This window comes from Phasianus colchicus, chromosome 4 (assembly GCF_987193195.1).
Source record: "Phasianus colchicus chromosome 4, bPhaCol1.hap1.1, whole genome shotgun sequence".
Taxonomy (NCBI): Eukaryota; Metazoa; Chordata; class Aves; order Galliformes; family Phasianidae; genus Phasianus; species Phasianus colchicus.
This window is the reverse complement of record NC_143439.1, coordinates 15,305,239-15,322,755: the sequence shown is the minus strand read 5'-3', so window position 1 is coordinate 15,322,755 and position 17,517 is coordinate 15,305,239. Positions and strand designations below refer to the sequence as shown.

At 41.6% G+C, this 17,517-nt stretch overlaps 1 protein-coding gene and 1 pseudogene across 1 annotated transcript; one reads left to right on the top strand and one right to left on the bottom strand.

Annotated features, from left to right (window-relative positions):
- Nucleotides 1-1,437: 1,437 nt before the first annotated feature.
- On the bottom strand, nt 1,438-6,583 carry LOC116226150 (tubulin alpha-1A chain pseudogene; annotated as a pseudogene).
- Nucleotides 6,584-10,364: 3,781 nt separating this feature from the next.
- HPF1 (histone PARylation factor 1) lies at nt 10,365-16,654 on the top strand. The gene is made up of 8 exons (XM_031588783.2): nt 10,365-10,501; nt 11,306-11,465; nt 12,012-12,198; nt 12,649-12,747; nt 13,779-13,929; nt 14,725-14,812; nt 15,410-15,582; nt 16,407-16,654. The coding sequence occupies exons 1-8, from the start codon at nt 10,448-10,450 to the stop codon at nt 16,536-16,538; spliced, it is 1,044 nt and encodes a 347-aa protein (XP_031444643.2). The 5' UTR covers nt 10,365-10,447; the 3' UTR covers nt 16,539-16,654.
- Nucleotides 16,655-17,517: the final 863 nt, after the last annotated feature.

Below are 17,517 nucleotides of genomic sequence, written 5' to 3'. Positions count from 1 at the left end.
CAAGGCAAGCTCACTGTGTGATATATTCCTAACTGACATTTTACAAATTACAAGGGGCCATGAGTCAAGTACTGTCCTTAACAACAGACTCATGCACGTAACCATGACGTGGAATCACTTTTAATGAGCAGAATCCAACTAGGTCTGACTCTGCCCCACATTTCGAATGTTTCAGAGACTGACTCCACCCATGATTCCAACATCAACTGGAACAACTGCTCAAAGTCAGCCAAAAGACTGATACATGTGTTAAGAACAGAAACAACAGTGGATTCCTGCCTACCGTGACGTCAGAATACTTACTACCTTATAACAGAACAAATATCCTGGTAAAAGAGGACAAAAACACAAGGTAATATTATTATCTAATTATTAATACTATCGTGAGATCAAGACAAACACTTCTGAGAGCTTCTCTCATAGACTGTCCTGCATTATGTGGAGGAAAAATAATGAACCTTCTTGCAAGGACAGACCAAGCTTGTATATCAGAGAGGAAAGGCAGCACAGCACAGGTGTCATTTCTTACATTTCTTTCTTTAATAAAATAAAGTACTTTTAAGGCTCTGGGTGGTTCCATGTAAATGTTTACAAAGAGGACAGATTCCAAGAAGCAAAATAACATATTTTCAGTAATTCAGAGCCACGAAGCAGAATGATTTTCCTAAAGAACAGTGTGGAAAAGACAAGTGGTAGATGCTATGACAAGCTGACAGGGATCCAGGTAGGTGCACATAAATGTGACTGGGACTGCTCAAAACCTGAAGCTCAAGTAACATACCAACAATTCTAATAGGGAAATCTGCCTTCATCAATCTCTGCCCATAATTAATTCACTCTGATCTCACTCTGAGAGGATAGCACCTGCTAGCTGCTTCCATTACTTTCAGACACTGACTTGCTCTGCACGGAGTATTAGTTAGGCATGAAGGAAATGAATACAAGAAATGTGAGGTAGGTAAGGAAGAGGCAAAAGGGAACACACTGATTTGCACTGACATGGGAATTAGTCAGATGAGGGGGAACACTTAAATGAGTTCTTGAAGGATCTTGAAGGATTTTAGAATGTGTCTTGCCTTAATGTTTTAATTCATGATGTGGACAGAAACTAAAGTTTGCTGATGAAGATGGGAAGCAGCACCAGCCAAGATGAGAACTAACACAGAAAAGTACAGGTCATCTCAATACACAGTGCTTTCCTCAAAAGCAAACAGGACAGGCATCCCTAATAATTTTTTAAACAAACAATTTTTTGAAGATTAAAACTATAAAAGTGAATACATTGAAGTAGATTCCAAAGGGAAAGAGTCTCCTTTAGACATACAAAGCAGTGCAGAATTTGCAATATAAACAGAAGTATGGAATTCCATGGCAATTTTCAGTCATGGTATCATTGCAAAATCATTCCAAATCCATCACTAACCAAACCTGTCTTGGAGGGCATTTATCTGACTTCTGGGCCATAGCTGCAATTTATTACATAACATACTTGCTTTTACCTCATTCAGTTAACAGAGTGGTCTTTAAGTAGGTTTTAAACCTGATACAACCTTCCATTCAGACACCCAACGCTCTAATATTCTGGCCTAAATCTGGACTGAAACACTATTTTTAAGGTTGGGATGAGAGTAATAAGCTATCACCTCACACATTCTTTTTTTGTCCTCCATGAAGTATGTATTTGAAGCATTGCACAAAACTGACTCTAAATTGATCTTGAGCTAGGGGCCAAGCAGCAGGAGTCCAACCCATCAGTGAAGGTTAAGTGTTAAATTTCCATTTGATTCTGTAACTACACAGGGATTTTACAGATACACTGGGCACTCGGACAACCTATGCTCTTTAGAGAGACAAAAACTTTCACACGTGGGCCCTGCTCCTCAAAAGAAAGAAGTCTTGGCTGAGTTTGTGGTGGTAGCACTACTTTACATCCAGCTTTCATGCAGGTTTTTTCATGGATCAGATTCCTTTTGCAGACAAAAAAAAAAGGGGGGGGATTAAAACAGACCCTTTCCTCACTCTTATTGAGCACCTGTGCAAAACTGATCTTCCACTCCAGGATTTTCTGTTTGCACATCATGTTTTCACCAAGTTCATATCTGCTTAAAGGAATTTTATTTAAGGGGGTCTCGCAGAGTATGAACCTCTTGACTAGATCCACTAACGTGCCTCACGCATGCAAGTATTTGATCAAAATTGCAGAATAAACTTTAGCTTCCTTATTCAGTCTGTGAAGTCTTGACAGCTTCCATACACCTATATTTTCAGTATTTTACTTCTAAAACACTACATTAAGAACAGATTTACCAGGGGGCACGTAAAAGAGCTGCAGCTCCTGCTTGAGCCCATTTACACTGCACAGATTGATGTGTTCTCTGTGTCATATGACAGAAGATACGTTGTGGTGTTCAATGGCACCCTTATTCACATCCTTACTGCATCCAGCCCTGATGTATAGCAGTACTGTGTGAACAGATTGCTTTCATGACAGTTTTGTAACTAAGAAGAAGCCAGTTTGAATTGCAATTTTATTTTCAACAATTCTACAAATGATGTCTACAGTCTGTGACACAGCTGACTCCAACACGGTGCTGATCACACCTGTGCTAAAGTGTCAGTGTAAATAAGCAGACAGTTCTGAATGGTTACCTTATATATAAACCACGTAGCTTTAAAGGGCAATTCACAGCCACGGGGGAGTTTAGAGTCCTAATAATGAGGTAGCAAACAATCTAGCCACTTCTTTTCAGTCCTCATCCTCTTTCTCAAGTGGTAACTGCATAAAAACATGTCAGATTTAACAAACTGCCCCCAAAAATACATCAAGGACAACTTAAATTCTGGATTTCTACATAACCAGATTGGTACTACCCAAAAGACTCTAAGCTTTCCAATATTTAACAAATACAGCTGAACTGATCTTTTAACATTTTCGAATACAAGCACATGATTATTTCAGCCCTTTGCATTTGCACTGTGAAATACTCAAATGAAACAAGACTGATGACACATCCCTTTGACGCAGGACCATGCTTAAGCACTGCAGTTTGCACTTGTGTTATGTGCACCCAGTTCAATGCAGCATAATGCACAGATACACTAACAGGAAGGAACAGGATGATAATTACTGCAAAAATGTAGACAATGAGGAATGGGGAAGAACTTGGAGCTAAACTTCCCTCCAGAACAACATCTTCTTCAAATAAAATAATGACACTAATTAGTATTGTGATAAAAGACTGATTTAAGAATTACTGATAATTACTTAACTATTATTTATCAGAGATGCTGCTGGATCATACAGTATTTCACTGCTCTAAAAAAAATGAAACTTCAAGAGGTTAGTGTCTTTTTTGGTTTATAGAAATTTAACTAATCTCATATTACCCTTATCAGTCACGTGATTGAATCACCATGATTTACTTTAAAGGAAAAAAAAATAGCAATTCCTATAATGGTTACAATTCTGAATGTCTCTCAGGACAAAAGCTCTGTCTAGTGGACATTTTCAGTTTTGTCTCACACCACAAAAAAATACTTGAGTATAATACTATGCATGTAGTTGCTAATATGATCACTGTGCAGTCAACTGTAGGCTAAATGTTTGATAACTGTACATACACAACCAACAGTTAGTTGATGAGCATTATAACTGTATTCAAGCATACGTACACACATTCATAACCAACCTCCTGTCTACTTCAAATTATACTTGTTGGCTTAGCTGTCTCATTCTGGATGATTATTATTTTTTTTTAATGAATGATGTCAATTCAGAAAGTATTTTACACACATTGTCAGCTGCACTGTTATGAAGACATACATTTGGGGTCAGAAAGAAGAAAAAGGCTTTGCCACATTGCAAAGCTAATATATTGATGGCGAATGTAAAACAAGACAACTGCAAAATTGAACAATGGGTTGCAAGAACACATAGATCAAGGTTTACCCAATTTTCTTATTCCTCTAGTGAATGCTATCAGCTATTACATAACTGGCTGAGTTTGGAGCCCACTTTTCACAGGAGTTTAAAGAAGATCCTTTGCTGCATGTCCAGCTCTCCCATCTGAAATGCAAATCTGGATCTTTATGTTTACCTTTTCTTCTTTTTTTTTTTTTTAACTTACATAGGAAATAATACACTGCAGGCTTCTCAGCCCTTTCACTTTCCTAGTAAATATTCTTGGATTCTTGGTTATCAGCCCAATGGGTGCTTCTATCAGACTCTGACCCACACCAGAAAATACTTTTGTCATATTAAAAAGTCCACATAGTATGAAGAGGGCTAAACTGAGAATTGTAAAAAAGTAACTTTTTTTTTTTTTTTTAGGAAACCAACCTCATTGCACCAGTCCTTCTCTTTGAGGTCTGTGGGGTGGGGGAGGGAAACAAACAAACAAAACAACCAAACTTTGAGCTCTTCTTTAACAAGATCTACATAGCAGATGCTTTCCCACGAGGTTTCCAAAATGTTATTTCACAATTATAAAGAACCACAATGTTTGACAAAAATCTGTAGCCTATTTCCTCCAATGGCTTAATCTTACCTGTTCAGGTGAAAGTCACAGGAGTCTCTACATAACAGAACTTGCTACGGTGTTCTAAAACTACAGTTGCCAACATTTTTTCTGAGCCAATTAAAGTGAGTTCTGGTCATAACATTACATTCACATACAATGAAGTACAGATATAACACAGTTAGTAACTATAATAGCTACTAACATTTCCAAGACAGAGCCTTTGACTATTTTTTGCCATACCATGTGAAAACTGCTTAAAATTCTTATTGTGCTGATCATTAAGTTGTGGCTTATAAAGCTGATATGCTACAACATGTAGGTAATGAAAGGCAGTTTCAGTGTATTTATGAGTATCTCTCATCCCTAAAAGCTGTGTTTGTGAACTGTGAAAAGTAATACATGTACAAGTAGTACAGACAAATGTTAACTTTTTTGAACAGCAAAGAGCAAAGCTACTGAAGTCAAAATCCTATTGTGGATGAAGCATTCATCAGCTTCTGGGCCATTAACCTATTTTTAAACCTCACTGTTGATACTAACGCTGTCTAAATTGCTCATATGTACTTACATATCAGAACAAAAATTGCAGGCCCTAGAGAAATGAAGTTACACAAGAACTAATGTTGGCTCCTCAAGGTTGAGGAAGCATGTCATTCTCTTCCTGTGGTGTGAATGACTGCAGTTTCTAGTGATGTCTGCACTAGGTCACTGCACTAACCTGGTGTGAAAGGGGTGGTGAACCCAAGGCTTCAATAGTTCTGCATCAAAGGGAAAGGCCAGGCACCACCTCCTCCCACTGTCATCCTGGTGAAAATAGGGTTGTTTCCTGCTACTGGGTGTAAGCTTGCCTTAGACAGTACTTACATGCTACAACCATGGGGATGGGCTTCTTTTTTTTTTCTACCTTGGCACTTGTTTATGGTAGCTCACAGTATCAAGACATGAACAGGAAGTGGGCTCACTTAAAACAGAGTTGGATGCGTTGTCAGTGTTGTGCAAGGATGCAATATGGTAATCACAGGCAAGCATCAAACTTGCCTGGTTCCTGAACTGGAAACAGCAGAGCTGTGTCAGCACTGTGCTGCACTTGAATTGATTAAGCTTATAGCTAGAAAGCCAACGTGTTTGGGAATGAACTGTGCTGTGCATATCTGTTAGCTGGGAATGGCACAGGAGAACGCCAGGTTCTGCACTACTTTCCAGGGATGTTTAAGTCTATTGTGTTCTTGTGTTGGAAGCCATATGGAAAGGAAACCTCCAAGCAGGTTAGAGTAGTGCTTTAAATATGAACACCAAAATTAGATTTTAGTGCTGTTTTAGCCTATGCTAAAACTAGCTTTTGTTCCTTTTAATCTCTACTGCTTGCCAGGATGCAAAGAAAATGCAAGAAAAGGTTTTTCTTCCAGAAGTGACCAAATATAGTTGGATTGCTCACCCTTAACCATTCACTAAATCTGAGGATTGAGCATGGTAAGCTTTCGCTGACGAAATGATGGCTGCATAGGTTGTGAGTGGGAAGTGTATCTGTGGGAAAGGCACCAACTGGTCTGAAACTCAGTCAGATCAACACTGAAGGCACCATCAGTCTCAGGGAGGCAGTGATAGATGAGGCAATCTGCCCAATCAGCCTGTTGAGGTTTGTGTAGGTGGGATCCTTGATATCCAGCTTGTAGTTGCAGATGTTAAAGATGGCCTTGTTGTCCACCATGAAGGAGCAGTCAGTGTTCCAGAGAGGTGTGGGTGCTGAGGATGAAGTTGTAGGGCAAGGTTGGCTACACAGAGAATTCCAGCTTGGATTTCTTGCCATATTCCAAAGAGAGCTGCTCCATGAGGCATGAAGTGAACCTCAAGCCTTTACCTCCCCAGAGTTGTGCATGGTTGGGAAACTCTTGGAGCCTGTACTTGTCAGCCATTTTACGAGCCCTGTCAACAATGGAATTGCTGACCTCCTCAGCCACAGTGTGGTAGTCCCAAGAATATTTACTAGAAGCATCTTCTTTGCCACGGATGAGATGCTCCAAGTGGAAAAGTGTGCAATAGGTCCCAGTCCTGATCTCATCAATGAAGATTTAACTTCCTGGGATAATACATTTAGCTGGACTGAGCCTGATGACTGTGTTGAATATACACTGCTGTGCTTCCTAGTAAACCAGGTAACTTATAATAATCAATTTGTTAGCTATAAATCTTATCTGCATTTGCTTAACTGCAAATGATATTACGTGAATTATAGTTCTGTACAATCACAGGACTACAGAGGAAATTAGTAGGATAGATGGTAGGGGTCAGATTGCACACTTATGCAATCAGAATGGTTTTCCTGTACTCAATTCAGAGCAGAAAGAAAGGCAGGTTTTGGGTTGCAGTAAAATAATACTGCCAACTTAAAAACCGTAGTCTACTGCTAGATACCAGATCCAAATAAACTGTGGTTCAAAATGCTGGATTACAACTGTACCAAGCTGTGAGGTTTACATTCCTGTTGAGAATTGTTATTTTACGGCTCTCTGAATTGATGCCAAAATTATATTAATCACTACACTAAAAGGTATATGTGATTTCAAGCCCTTCACAACCATCTACTTACATCCTCATCCATGGGATCCATTCTAGACATTCCCAATACAAAGCACACGAAGCCTCCAGGATTTCTCAGGAAATAGATGGCCTGCAACATCTTTATGAGTTTTATTCCGGTGACAAGATTTTTTTTCTCCTCCTCCCACCTTATTTTCTGCTCTCATTCATCCTGATGCATACAGCCTACCTCACAGAACTGCAAGGAGAGCTGGCAGCAACCCAGCACAACCTACCAGCCCAGTCAGCAGTGAGGTGGTGACTCAGCAGAGGCTTTGCAGAGGTCCTTGCAGTCTGATGCAGCACTGCTCACTCACAACCTTCCTGGAGGCAGATCCCTCATCCTTGACATTGACTTGTGTACACCACAGTTCTTGCTCATCCTTGTTTTTTTTATGGGAGGGAGGACACGTTCTCCTCTGAGCTTGAAAACATGGAGCTGTCCTACAGAAGCTACTAATGCTAGGACCAGTGGCTCTGTGTGATCTAAGGATTATTCAAGGCATACATCTCCAACCCTCTAGTTATACAGTTTTGTTGCCCTCTTTTTTTTTTTTTTTAAATAATGAGAAAAAAAAACATAAAAGGTTTGTTACTTACACACACTGACTATATTATATTTTTATCAGGTAAACTAAAAGGTTGTGCACCCATGATTTAAGGCTTAACTTGGTAATTCTGTGAAGTAACTCATTAAGAGCCAGACCTTCACTTAAACTGTAATGTTAAAAACTAATTAAAAATAGCATAATTTCACAGTATGTCCATACAGCCACACAAAACAGACAAACAAAAATCCAACATACTTGGTATATATGCTGAGACTGCGTAGAGTAAGATTAAATTATCCAAAGCTTAGAAGCAGCTTTTCTCCCAAAGCTGGTGTACAAGGACACATGGCCTGGCCAGGAATGGATTAAGATACTTCTTTGTCTCTTTTTTTCTTTTTTTTTTATAATAAGAATTTTAATGGCTCCCTCTTGTGGCAAGTGAAGCACAGTAGCATGTTCCTCTGCAACAGAATTTGTATATTTATATTGCATGGTCTAGTCATCAGTACATTGTGGAGACCAATGAGAAAACTGTGCACACCTACCTATCTAAAAATATGACTTGAATGTATACACAAGGGTAGGGAAAAATAGATGAATTATATGTGTCACACAACTAAATGGGTAATGCAGAGCAGATTTATCATGCCTTGCAGCTCTCAGGACTCTGGAACACCTGAGCACAGATTATCTGACACCAAAGACATAAGAGTCTGTTCATCAGTTGGAAGAAGACGGTTCTAATATACTTTATTGTATATTCTGCTTTAGTTGCTTATGCTTTGTGAAAAGTCTTTCATGTTACAGCTTCACAAGTTGTTAACAGAAGGAATGCCAATATAACCAGCAATATCAAGTCATATATGTTTTCCAAGTCCATGATTTTAGAAGTCAGAGCAAATTATTTGGAGGTAGATATGCACAGATTGAATTATTGCTTGTTTAGAGAGAGAAAAAAAATACAACGGTGCTCTGAATGATCATTTACTATTTTAAATGTTTTCTTCTGCTGTTGTTTTCTTTGGGGAGAGGGCCTACATGGTGTAACCGTGGGATCCCACAAGCTCTCTATCTCTAAAATTCAGAGAAGAACTGATGGGGATGAAGACTTTACAGAGGTGTAACTGCAAGAGTTTATTAAGCCTTAAGTTCAGAATGGTGGTTGTGAAAACATCTTCTTAGCTACTGCCTGAGAGTAGATACCTCTGACCTCAGAAATGCTCGTTCGATCAATCCAGTCATTCAAAGTTAGATTTCTGAACATACCACCAACATGTTCTCAGCTGAACCAAGCTAACTGCCTCACGGCTTAAGCCTGATGGGGTAGGATCATGCAACTGAGCCCATTTTTCCTGAGGTACAATTGTTTGTAACATTTATATAAAATGCATGAGTTACACTACACATGTATACGTCCATAAATGTATACATCCACAGACAAAATGAGTTCTCATTTTAAATACGACCAAACGCTGTTACTCTTACTCAATAATGTAGTGGCTGCAGCACCTGCCTGGGAAGCATGAGATGATTTCTTACCTTTTCTCCTGGATGCTGTGCCTTTCTTTCCTGGGGTATCACTGCAGATTACTCTGGAAGAGAGATGCTCTCAGGCTTTGTACAGCTTCTGTGGAAAAAAGAATGGAAAATAAATCTACAACGTTCACAAGAGCTGCATCTGTACTACGGAGGAAACAGCCTTCCCACTCAGGCTTGTGAGGCCTCTCACTATTAACACCATAAAATGCCCAAGTACTAATCCAGGCGATTAGCATTTTTTTTCTGATATAGTTTTGCCTTGGCATAGCACAAACGTGCCCATCACAAGCTCACTTCACGCCTGTCTTATGTCTCCCTCAGTGCCAGAATGCAAAATATTCCAAGAGGCAAAACATCTAACTGAAGTTGTGAAAAGGTTCTGCCTTCTCTTCCACTCAAAATGCTGAAGCTTTCACCACGACTTCCTTCTCTCGTGTTGCAGCAGCAGACAAACACGGCAGGAACACACACGTCAGACTACAGGCTGTCCTGAGGCATATTTGAGCTCTCGTGTCCAACTTAGAAGTGTTTCACTTGTAGAACTGAGGATGGTTGTTTTTTTTTTTTTTTGTACTTCGTTTTAGTAAAAACGGACGAGGAGGCTTGAAAAGCATCTGCAAAGCTGCAGGTTTGGAGGTGAGGTAAATTAAGGAATTGATGCCTTGAGGCTGCGTCCTGAAGTAGCCGTCCTGCATGGCTCAGAAGAGCCTCAGCCTGGCCAGTCACGTGTTAAGAAGCTTTTCCTCGGCTCTTCAAAATCCTCTGCTTTTTTAATATCTAATAACAGCGAATTCCTGATTTAACTTCACCTTGCAGTGAGGGAAGAAGCAGGAATTCTGTGATCCTGAAACGGTAACGGATGGCAGAAGTCAGCAGCCGTTAGATTTAACACCGAAATGGGAAATACAGGCACCTCTGCATCATTTCGGTGCTTGAGGTGAGAACGCGGTTAAGCGAAGCTATACAACGGATAGCCACGTGAGCGGACACGAAGCTTTGTTCTCCTGAGAATTAAGACCCGGCTCTCCTCCACTCAGCTGCTGGGGCAGCCGTTCCTCCAGGTGCTGCTGCTGCCCGCCTTCCCCCGCCTCCTCCCGCGCCCTTCAGCTCCCGCCCAAGGCGGAGCGCGAGGAGCGGGGCGCGGCCGGTCTCGGGGCGGGAGGGGGAGAGGGCGGGGAGTGCGCATGCGCGGAGGCGCAGCGAGCGACCTCGGAAGGGGCGGGGCGCGGCGCGGCGCGGCGCGATGCGAACGGCGGGAGCATGACAGGTGGCGGGAAGCGGCGGCAGCGCGCGGCGGAGCCGGAGGGAGAGCAGGTGGGAGCCGGGCGAGCGGCTGGGCGGCGGAGGGTGAGGCGGGTGAGGCGCTTGGCGCTTGGCGCGGGGCTTGGCCGGGCGGCCCCGGCGAGAGGGCGGGAGAGAGACCCTAGGCCCGACCGGCGGCCGTGCTGCAGCCGGCCCTCGGTTAATGGCACAGCGGCTCCGGCTTGTGACGTGTGGCAGGGCTGTATTCGCCTCCAGGAAGGCTGGCTGAGGGAGCTGGGCTTGTTCAGCTGGGAGAAAAGAAGGCTGTGAGGAGACCTCGCTGCAGCCTTCAGTACCTAAAGGGAGCCTGCGAACGGGAGGGGAATCAACTCTTTGAAAGGGTAGATAACTGCAGGACAAGGGGAGATGGTTTGAGGTTGAGGGAGAGAAGATTGAGGTTGAATGTCAGGGAGAAGTTCTTTGCTATGAGAGTGGTGAGGTGCTGGAACGGCTGCCCAGAGAGGCTGTGATGCCCCGTCCATCCCTGGAGGTGTTCAAGGCCAGGTTGGATGGGGCCCTGGGCAGCGTGGGCTGCTATGAAATGTGGTTGGTGGCCCTGCATGCAGCAGGGGGTTGGAGATTCATCATCCTTGAGGTCCCTTCCAAACCATTCTGTGATCAGCCCATAAGGGCGCTGCTCCACTGAGATGACAGCGGCACTTGGTGGTCTTGTCTCTGTGAGTGCAGGTGTGAGGTGAGGCACTGGTAAGGGCCTCTGTGCAAAAGAGGCACTCCGATCTATGCGTGTGCTTTGCACAGTTGTTCAGTGCAACACTCAGGAAGCAGCCGGGTGCGCTTTTCTTTCTGTGTCTGCAGTGCGACAAAAACAAGGAATACAAGAAGAGGCGGTCAGGCCAGGCAGAGGCACGCGATGCCCTCCAGCAAGAAGCAGAGACGTGCTATCAGCTGAGGCTGCCTGAGGACTTCTACCAGTTCTGGAAGTTTTGTGAGGAACTAGATCCCGAGAAACCAGCTGGTAGGCTGTGCGATTCTCAGTGGTTTTTGCCTTTTCCCTTTCTAACAGCTGGAAGGGAGGCACATGGGGCTGTGGGAGGCATCCTCGTGCTGCTCTGTTTTCAGTTCAGATGCGAGATAATTCTGTAAGTATAAATAAGAATGCTGGGCTGTTCACAAGGACATCGGTCTGCTTCAAGCTTTCTGAAATAAAATGGCATCGTGCAAAGGGACTAAATGTTTGCCTAATTTTGCCTTTCTTGCAATCACATCTAAAGTATTTAACGGGGAATTGAAGTTTCCTCACATCAACTCAGACTTCAACCTGCCCAAATTGATTTTATTATAAGAGGATATGGTGTCTCTAGGTGCTCTAGAAATGACACTTTGTTTTAAGGTGAAGAGAGTAATAATCTAGCTCTTGAATGGAAATTATCCAGGTGGAATATCTCAGCTTTTCTCATCTGCTGAATAGCACATATGACTGTTTGGATTTGTGGAGGCTTTTGACACCTGAGTGACACAGGAATGTCTCAGTTCACAAAACAGTTCACCCTCTGCTTTTCAGATGCACTTGTGTCAAGTGTTGGGCTTACACTGGTTGGACCTTATGACATTCTTGCTGGGAAACACAAAAAAGCAAAATCAACAGATGTGAACTTCAGTCTTCACTGGAGATTCTTCTATGACCCCCCTGAATTCCAGACTATACTTGTCGGTGATAGCAAAACACAGTATCACATGGGATATTTCAGGTATTTGATTCAGTGTATGCTAATATAATTGTGTGTAACTTTGTTTTCTCATCTTTGTTTTCCATGAGACAGGATTTGAGAACTGCACTATCCTCCTGTAGTAGGATATTACCGTGTGAGTTGGTATTTTATTAAAAGAAGATCAAAGATGTTGAAGAGAAGATTGAAATATTTATTAAACTTCTCCCCCCAAATCCTCCAGAGCATCTTCACTCATTGGTCTTTAATTTTATTTAAAAAGTCAGGCATAATGAAATAAGGGGAACCTGCATTCTCTGTATGTACTGATAGGAGTTCCTTTCAAAGCCATGCTGTAAGGTTCTACAGCTACCTAACTGCTTTTGTTAGCTTTCTGAAGATGGCAGCATGGCAAGGAGGGGAATTAATCTCGGTTTGGAATAGGAGAAATGGGCACAGCTTGAGTATTTGAATGTACTTTTTCATAAACAGGGATGTGCCAGATGAGCTTCCAGTGTGGGTTGGTGCAAATGAAGCAAGGAAGAGCTGTCTGATTTCACAAGTTGGTGATAATGTATTTGCTGCAGTCAAGTAAGGTTCATATTTACTTTTATTTATAAAAAGTTATATAGAAAGCAAGCTATTAATAATGTAGCTATCTTACTGTGCCTCTTTCTTCCTCAAGAAACCCTCCCTTACTCCTGCTCTGATAGCAGGCTCTAAGCTGCTCTGAAAATCTTCCTGATTCTTGAAAATGTTTTTCTTTTATAAGTAGAATGCATAAGAGTTAGTTGTCTGAATCTTAAAATATATTGGAATGTCTACAAGGGGGAAAGTCTCTTAAGAAAAAACTGCCTACATCATGTGTCAGAAAACTTTGTAGGTAAAGAATAAAGCATCTCAAACAGTGGTAAAGAAAATCTGATCATACTAAATGAGTAAGGTGTAGCTTTCTTTTTTCTTGCACGCTTAAAAATGCACTTTATATTCTAAAAAGAGTAACTACAGGAAGCCCTGTTTCTGAGCTGGGGCATGGAGATAGAATTCCTTGATTCATATCCTTTACCATATCCTGCATCATGAACTTAAACAGTGGAAGCGTGAGTACTCTTGTCTAATGACCTGCCAGTTAAAAATGGAAAGCTCTCTAAGGACAGATTCGTGTCAGTAAGTGACAGCATAGTAAGAAAAACTCCTGTGAAGAACTCTTATTAGTGCAGAGTTAAATGATGACAGTTGTTTAAGAAGCACCACAACGAAGCTCATAAATACGTGTTGATGTGCATGACTTGGATGAGAAAAAGTGTATAAGGCACTGAAGGAGTAAACTAAATTCTTCAGATAGCAGCATGTACAGTTAAGTTCATGAGAATCTTCAGTACCTGCAGATTGCATGAACTATGTTGTAATACAACAGATACAGATAGGACATAGCAGAGTATGCACTGTGCCAAAGTCTTTGGCTGTTGTTTTAGCTGTTAAGAGGCCTGAGTTCCTAAGTCTGTGCATAAATAAAACCATGACTGCTAATCTGCATTGTAAGATTTGAAGGTGCAGTGATTAGAAGGCTATTCGTTTGTTTTCTGCTAAGCTCTTTTAAGACATGTTTTTTCTGTTTACAGATTATTTTTGTCAAAAAAACTTAAGGAAGTGACTGATAAAAAGAAAACTGCTGTTTTGAAAGACATAGATGAAAAGCTAACAAGGACAGCAAAAGAATTGGGTTATTCTCTGGAACAAAAAACCACGAAGATGAAACAGAGAGATAAAAAAGTATGACTTTCCTGATCCACTGGAGACAACTGAGTTCTGTTAAACTGCTTTTTTTTTTTTCTTTCCTCCACTTACTTGCCTGATTTTTTTTTTCTTTTTTTTTCCTTTCTTTGGCTTCCTTCTATTCAGTAAAGAAGCATCACTTACGAATTTCAGAGCAAATCATCTCTATAAAATTTCAGGAGAGGGAAGATGAATAGAACTGTGTTCCAAATGTAGGATTGAATTTAAATGCTTTATTCTTCTAAACTGTAGCTTAGCAAGTAAGGCATTAAAGGGAAAACAAACACAAACAAACAACAGGGGAAACAGTTTAGAAACTAAAACACATGGGGAACCTAGACATAGAACCATAAAAGGCTTGGGTTGGAAGGGACCCCAAGGATCATGAAGCTCCAACCCTTATGCCACAGGCAGAGCTGCCATAACTGCCTTATTATTGAAGATTCACTATGAACAGTAACATGAAGGATGATATATATTAGTAGTGGGACTTTAATCTATTTTCTGAATACAGAACAGAAATAATTTTGGCAGATGAGTGAATCCAAGGATTCTTAAATTTCAGAACATCATTGGAGTTTTCACTGTTTTTTTAGTTAAACTTCAGTGCTGAACAGTAACTGCTGCATAGTTTAAGGCGATGTCCTTGAGGCTAGGTGCTGCATTTGGCTTGACCACCTGAAGGCTTCACCATCGTAATTCAGGTGCTAATGTTGCTTTCATGAAGTGAATGCTTTTATGTCATAGTATTGCCTTACAGTACTACATTCAATTTCCTGGCTCTTATTTTAGGTGGTGGCTAAAACATTTCATGGAGCAGGCCTGGTTGTTCCTGTAGACAAAAATGATGTTGGATACAGAGAACTTCCCGAAACAAACGGTAAGTATCTTGTTTACTGTGCTCTTCCACTTTCATTAGGCAGCCTCCAGTCAAATCTAATCTGCAAAAAACCAACTGCGGTCAGATTTCCTATCTGAAGAAGATGAGTAGCTGGGAGTAAAGGGCAGAAGCTTTAACCATTGTAATGTAATGTTTTTTTTTTTGTTTTTTTTTTTAGTAAATCTTGATAAGAATCAGTAAAACATACTATATACTACTACTGAAGTAACAACTCCTAAAGTAATAGTTTAGGCTACACTGCTGTATTGGCACAGTCGTACAGGAAGGATTCTCAAAGAACTGATCCACATTCAGGGATTTTTTGGTTTTATTTCTCATTCTGCCTCTTTTGGTGCTGTTCTAACCTGAATCAGTTCCTTGATGCAAGTTCTGATACATGAATACCCATCTCTGAAGGGGGAACTGAGATACGATGGGTACAAGGTGAGAAGGAGCTGCAAAGGCGGAAACTTGTTCACCAGTAGCTCAGGTTGTGTCCAGTTAATCTTCACTTGAGACCCATGGGGATACTTTTGGCAGAAGCTGCTTTGATGCAGTATTATTTATTTAAACATATTTCTGCTTTTATTTTTGCAGCTAATCTTAAGAAAATATGTAAGGCCATCGTTGATGCTCCTACTGATGATGAGAGACTGAAGGCGTTTGCACCCATTCAAGAAATGCTCACCTACGTTCAGTTTGCTAATGATGAATGTGACTATGGAATGGGATATGAACTGGGGATGGATCTTTTCTGCTATGGCTCACACGTAAGTACTACAGAAGCCATGCATCTTGCAGTCACACATTGTTTTATGTGTAGTTGAGGGGTTGTAACGTATCATAGATCTTTATTCCTAATTCTTATCATATACTCATTGCTAGGAATCATGGAAGTCTGCGTGGATATTCTTAGTGTGTGAAAACTGCTAAGAAGTCATATTTATGACACTATTCCATGTTAAATTAGAAACAGCTTCTATGAAGCCATGATCCTCCAGGTCAAAAGAATTTTAAATGGCACTTTTGTAATTTGATGTGCATGTGACAGTGAGTCATACTGAAAAAATGCAGAATTCTTAGTCTAGATATGCAGGATAGATACGAAGCTCCTTCTCCTCACCTGCTTTTATGGGCTTAAGCACTTGTGCTGAACTTGATCAAGAAACAGGCTGATGTCTGTCTGCAGTCATCCCAGGGAGGCAAAAATTGACTCTGGGGTCCTTTGCTTGCATACGCTTCCCATACAATGGCATAAAGCCATCTCACCTGTAGCCTGTAGGTTTCCAGATATTTATTTCTGGCTTCATGGTAATCGGCTTGCTGAGGCTGTTCTGTGTTGACTCACCAGCACTTAATCACACCTAAAGACTCAGCGTAACATCCTTGTTCTCTATACACCATCGCCCCCCCTCGACTGAAAAAGATCATGGCTGCAGGAACATCACCGTTGGCTCTGTTTCTCACTGCATGCTATCAGCCGCTGACAGAACGCTGCTGTTCCAGCTGCAGCCCCAGATAGAGGCACCCGAGCCCTTGGGGGGAGGTGGGCCTGGTGCAGGGCTGTGCTTAGGGCTGCTGTTCTCTCGTGCAGTACTTCCACAAGACCGTGGCCCAGCTGCTGCCGCTTGCCTACAGCCTGCTGAAGAGGAACCTCTTTGCCGAGGTGATCGAGGCGCACCTGGCGGACCGCAGGCAGGAGGGCCTGGACCGCCTGGCGCCCTGAGCTGGGGCAGCACCAGGGCTATGCTCATGTTGTGGGGTGTGGGCTATTTTATTCATTCCGTGCTATTTTTCCACGTGGAAATGTGTTCTGTGCTGTTAATAAAGCTTTCCTAAGGACTGGCTGTCTTTTCCTCGCCCTGGTGACCCTTGGGCAAGCATCAATAGTGTCAGTTGGTGCCACTGTTCCCCTCGTGGAGGAATTTTCAGTGACACCACTTTGCTTGATATGTGCTTCCACGTCGGACACTGATTCGTCACGTAGCCCCTCTGTTGCCATGTGTCACACAGCAACAAAATGGACTGGAACACTGGTGGGAAGGTTCAGTCTCTACAGTCGTACCAACTGGTGGTGTGAGCTAACATCATAAATAGGTGTTTCTTTCAGAGCACTCCTTGAACCTTATCATTCCGTTTAGTTTAACAAATTCCAAACCAATAGGCCATTTTAAATTATAGATCTATTTCCAGTTCTCAGCCATGTAGCATCTGCTTTTCTGACACTTCCCCATCTTTGGATCAGCATACAGATGTTTCATTTATTCAAACATTAACAAGCAGACATGAGCTGTTTCATGGGCCTCCCCTTTTCAGGCTCCAAACAGAAGACACTTTCGTATCAATGCTCTGTAAGTCACACAAGCATTCACCTTTCACATTATTATTCAGTTCTGAACATCTCTGAAAAAAATGGGGACTTCAGTATGGCTTTCATCTGTTCTTCTCAATGTGAGGTTAATGACTGTAAAGCTAACTAGAAAAAATACCAAAGTGAAACATATTGCAAACAGGCATTTAATAACCTTACCATGTCCTTTTTAAGCAGAAGGACTAAAAACGCACTGTAAAGAAACTACCTGTTTCTACCTTTGGGACAATATAAGTATCAACTATTTTTGAATCAGGAAGCCAACTACTCTGCAATTACATGATAGAAACAAATCTGAAAACGTCTGTTTCAGAAACGTAGGATTTTAGTGTTG